The sequence below is a fragment of the Panulirus ornatus genome, chromosome 7, assembly GCF_036320965.1.
Source record: "Panulirus ornatus isolate Po-2019 chromosome 7, ASM3632096v1, whole genome shotgun sequence".
Lineage (NCBI taxonomy): Eukaryota > Metazoa > Arthropoda > Malacostraca > Decapoda > Palinuridae > Panulirus > Panulirus ornatus.
In genome coordinates this window covers 30,413,855-30,418,854 of record NC_092230.1, presented here as the reverse complement: position 1 = coordinate 30,418,854, position 5,000 = coordinate 30,413,855, and the positions used below count along the sequence as shown (strand labels likewise).

The 5,000-nt window shown below is 41.9% G+C and overlaps 2 protein-coding genes across 2 annotated transcripts in view; both read left to right on the top strand.

The window, feature by feature from the left end:
• LOC139749495 (uncharacterized) overlaps positions 1–3,074 on the top strand; it is a 4,208-nt gene extending 1,134 nt beyond the window's left edge. Inside the window, exons 2-6 of the mRNA XM_071663416.1 lie at positions 1–19; positions 239–802; positions 1,252–1,368; positions 1,708–1,903; positions 2,070–3,074. The exon at positions 1–19 is cut by the window's left edge and continues 180 nt beyond it. Coding sequence (XP_071519517.1) covers positions 1–19; positions 239–802; positions 1,252–1,368; positions 1,708–1,903; positions 2,070–2,178 — 1,005 coding nt within the window. The 3' untranslated portion in view covers positions 2,179–3,074. The remainder of the gene's footprint in view (positions 20–238; positions 803–1,251; positions 1,369–1,707; positions 1,904–2,069) is intronic.
• Positions 3,075–4,093: 1,019 nt separating this feature from the next.
• The window catches only part of LOC139749496 (uncharacterized), a 118,882-nt gene continuing 117,975 nt past the window's right edge, over positions 4,094–5,000 (top strand). The window contains exon 1 of the mRNA XM_071663419.1: positions 4,094–4,238. The gene's annotated coding sequence lies outside the window, so the exon portion shown is untranslated. The remainder of the gene's footprint in view (positions 4,239–5,000) is intronic.

Sequence of the window (5,000 nt, the reverse complement as noted above, 5' to 3'; positions counted from 1 at the left end):
CTCAAGGCTGCCACTCAAGGTGGGTGTTGTTACACTTTCGGTCTTCCACTGTGCTATATACATGGCTCTTATTGTTCTGTGTTGGTGAAGTCCAGTCACATGGGGATTCTGTGCCCTCACTGTTACATATCCCGCCTTCCTACTGTAAAAGCTGCCCCCAGCACCAGATGATGACGTGCACAGCCGTCAGTATAACGTCAACGTTCTGACGCTAATTCTCTCTGTCTCTGTGCTACAGGAAGCCACAGTATGCTACTGGACGAAGCAACCGGCGGCTCGGCATACACCGGCCCTCACTCTCTGTTCACCTACCCCGACTCCCTGTACAGCAACCCTGACGCCCAGTGCACCAACCCCGACTCCTCGAACAACTATGACTCCTTGTACAACTCTGACTCTCTTTACAACTCTGATTCCTACAACCCTATCTCATCGTATGATCCTGACTCCTTGTACAACCCCAACTCCTTGTACAACCCTGACTCCTCGTACAGCCCTGATTCCTCGTACATCTCTGACCCCTTGTACAACCCCGACTCCTCGTACAGCCCTGATTCCTCGTACAACCTAGAATCCCTGCCAAGCAACTATAATTCGCTGTACAGCCAACACGACCAGCCGGACAAGTGGATCAAGTGGAGGATGACGCCAGAGGACTTGGAGGATCTGCAGCAGTACATGCCTGAGGAACCATGGCCTCCACTGGCCGAGGACGACTCCCTAGCCTCTGTTAGCAACGACCTCCTGCAGGACGAATTCCATGACCTTGACATGAGGGAGCAGTTCGTGCCTATCAAAAATGGTAAGACATTTTCTTCACGTCAGAGCTGTTACGAATTCTTGAAGAGAGACTAAGATCACTAAGATAATGTAATGTGACCAGATGATGGTGGGTATCAATTGAGTACTGAGCCACTTCGTGAGGTTCGAACTGATGTACAGTTAACTGTGTAGTGTGAGACAACTTTCACCAAGTGTCCTCCGCTACATACTGAGTGTGATGCTGATAGTGACAGAATACACGCTTAATCTGTATTCTAGTAAAGGCTGGATACAAAGAAAACATTATATAACCTCCCACCAGCAGACTTTCAATATAACATCTATTATCAAGATATAAGATTAATGTTCCTTGTGAAATACATCCAAAGGCGTTCCAAACATAACATTTTACACACATGAAACAGTGATGTTCGATGTCGAGCGAACGAATGTTGAACTTACTATAACGATTAACATCCGATGTTACAGAGGAGCCAGAAGTGACGGTGCCAGAGCCAGCAGCAAGTGGTAACGTGGAGTGTGGCAGCCTCATCATCTCCGGCTCCGACATGCTCAAGAAGATCCCCTCCAAGACCAGAAAGCGAGGTGACTATCTCTCATCTTCCCTCCTCCTCCTCCTCCTCAGGAATAACTGTCATACGCAATTAATTGTAACAACACTATGAGTTGTAGCTTACGAGGCCCTTCCTGTATTTTCTCTGATTTACAGTTTAAAGGCCAATGTAAACTATCACCTTCCCACCCATCCTTCACCGATTTATAGTTTATCATGTCATATGAACAAAATGAGCAACTTTGAACGGTTACAGTACGATCATTACCTTGAGCCAAAACATTTACCTTTATAAATTTACACAATGAGTAGAGTCCACCATAAGGTTGAGGCCTTGCGTGCACCATATAAGGTATACGTGTGACTTTCAGTAAGGGGACCCAAGAGCTGGGAGTTCCTGATGCGTCTGCTGGCGGACAGCAGAACAAACCCGGCCCTCATCTGCTGGGAGAACGAGGACAGCGCCACCTTCCGTCTGACCAAGCCCGCCACCATCGCCCAGATGTGGGCCAACAGAACGAACGACAAACGCAATCTGTCTTACAACAACTTCGCCAGAGGCCTCAGGTGAGACAACACTTATATCTTTTTATTTCTGGCAAGGCAACCCTCTACACGGCTTCGCACCTGATGTGCTCTATCTGTAATACTATCATAATGATGATATATAACACATGGATGAGATAATATTCCTACACCCCTCTAACACACGTGTTCTGCTACCGTCCACCAGGCACCACTACACGACAGGAGCCCTGGAGCCGGTGATGGAGAAACAGCTGGTGTACAGATGTGGACCCACGGCCCTCCAGTACCTGCAGGAGCTGCGGGAAGGGTCATGAGATGCTCGAGGCACGCACCGTGACTCGCCTGACACAAACCACGACACAAGGTGCACACAACAGGAGGGAAGGGCAAAACAAAGATGAGAAGAAGCCATCTTGCCAAAGACAAACAATCATGTTGCCAGCAGGATGCATTTTGTAAATAACTACACACTTTAAACATATGCAATGGCCATTATATATATATATATATATATATATATATATATATATATATATATATATATATATATATATATATATATATAAACCTTAACAAGTACAAATAATTATAAACTTTTTCAGTAAGAGTAATATTCTGATGCAAGGTTAGGTAAGGATCACTTGATGATGGTTAGTTGCTTATGCTTTAGGCTGATGAACCACCGTAGTCATTCAGGCCGTTTACGTTCTGTCATAACCAGTAACAGAACAATCCCGAAAACCTTCAGGTGTTACATATCATTCTTTCGTCAAGGCACACTGGCTCGACATGTTGTCCTTATGCACTGACAGAAGTGCCATTATCATCACCATCAGAGACTAAGAAAACATGGCGACGAAAGGAAGAATTGGGATAGCAGATGGGAAAACCTGGAAAAAATGGAGGCAGCAAGCTTGGGGCGGACCCGCCCTGCTAGTTGTGGCTCCAGCTCGCTAACTCCTAAATCATGTATATTTTCGTTAGACGAAAATGTTATTCTAGTCGGATGTATCATATCTAGTCTATGAGTTGTTGATATCATCGCTACTGTTTTTATTTATCATTATTATTGTTATTATCGTTATTATTAATTTACGGGAACCCTTTTGCCTAAAACGACTTCTAACATTTATGTTCATTAACATATACCATTTCATTTGCTTAATTCACGTTTCTGTTTTGTATGTCAAATAAATGTTTTTTTCTATCACACTTTCATGTCATTTACCTTACCACAGTTCCATTCTCATATTTAATGAAAAATACACAGAAAAATATCGCTCAATGTAAAAAAAAAAATATAAATAAAAAAATAACACCCGTACATCTCAAGCATTACTATTAATTCTAGGGTGTCATTCAAAAGTAAATATAACTTTAGCAAAGTAACACGAGTTCAAAAACAAACAGTTAAAACCATTTTTAAATGAGCATGTTGCCCCACCTCCTGCCAGTCTGTACCAGCTGAGAAGGGATTGTGAACGGTCGAAACTGTACTGGAATATTAAGAATCAAGCCTTAAAGTGGCATTCTATGTTGATGCATACGCTGTACTTCATCACATATATATGTACATAAACAAACGAATCCAACTTTTCCAGGAAATTTGTGATATCTTTGATATCACATATACAGTGGTGATACAGTTCTTGTAGCTCTATATCCCATTCAAGAGCAAATTCCCTCATGCCGGGGATTTTAATGCAGGTTTTGGAACCAATCCTCAGACTGAGTATTGCAGTCTACGCTGAACCGAGGTCCGCTGCTTAATCTGGAAGTCTTCGGCAGCGTGACTCAAGTCTTTTACTGTTTACCAGGTCGGTGAGCGGCTAAGGTCTCGCAGCTGACCATGGATCGGTAATCTCGCCTCCTGGGAACATCCGACTCTGATTGGCTGGTGTCACAGACTGACGCATGGTGAGTATACTGATTGTGTAGTTTTCAAAAAGTTTGGAAATATATGCAACTTTAAAAGCAGGTAGATATCAGAAGCAACAAAAGCAGCAATAGACTATATCAATAATTTCTTCTAGCTTATTCAGTCATCCCAGGCATATGGATACCTTAATTTTCTTAAGAAGTACCTTAAACGTAAATATGGCAGCCTAAAAAAATCTATACAGCTACATGACAAGAGCCTTACTATAAAATGAAACATATCAATGATCTTAGCTAATTATTAAAAAGAATTCAATCTAAAGTCAGATTCCTTCAGCAGAATGCAGAGGAAATATAAGAAACACCACATACAGTAGACATCATCCAAGAAAAAAAAATTGCACAGAAGAACATACGGGATCACTGTCGGAAAAATAACATAATGGTGTGATGTAAACACCATCAACCTTCAGAAAAATTTCTGCAGGACCATACAGTAAGTAACCTTATACGACCTATGGTTTGGATGTAATCATATCCTTCAACCCATCACAACACCAGAATCAACAATCTAGCAATTGCTAAGCAGACGAACTTCCTGCGACATATTTTTTCAAACGATGCACAGTGCGTTGATCCAGGAAATTCTCTGAAAAAATGTGACCTTTAAAATCTGAAAATTTTCCATAGAATTTGGAAGATAACCTTCTAATGTCCTCTGAAAAACTACACCCTAACCCAACACGCAGGTTTATAGTTTACTGTTTGACCGTTGGACTTCAGCGTATAAGACTTTTTTAGTCAGTGATTGTGTAAGGGCCAAAATATATTCACCATTCATATACATACCCAAATATTTTACCGTTTACACACACACACACACACACACACACACACACATATATATATATAGGTTTGTTGAATGTGTTTGATGATAGAGTTGCAGATATAGGGTGTTTTGGTCGAGGTGATGTGCAAAGTGAAAGGGTTAGGGAAAATGATTTGGTAAACAGAGAAGAGGCAGTGAAAGCTTTGCGGAAGATGAAAGCCGGCAAGGCAGCAGGTTTGGATGGTATTGCAGTGGAATTTATTAAAAAAGGGGGTGACTGTATTGTTGACTGGTTGGTAAGGTTATTTAATGTATGTATGACTCATGGTGAGGTGCCTGAGGATTGGCGGAATGCGTGCATAGTGCCATTGTACAAAGGCAAAGGGGATAAGAGTGAGTGCTCAAATTACAGAGGTATAAGTTTGTTGA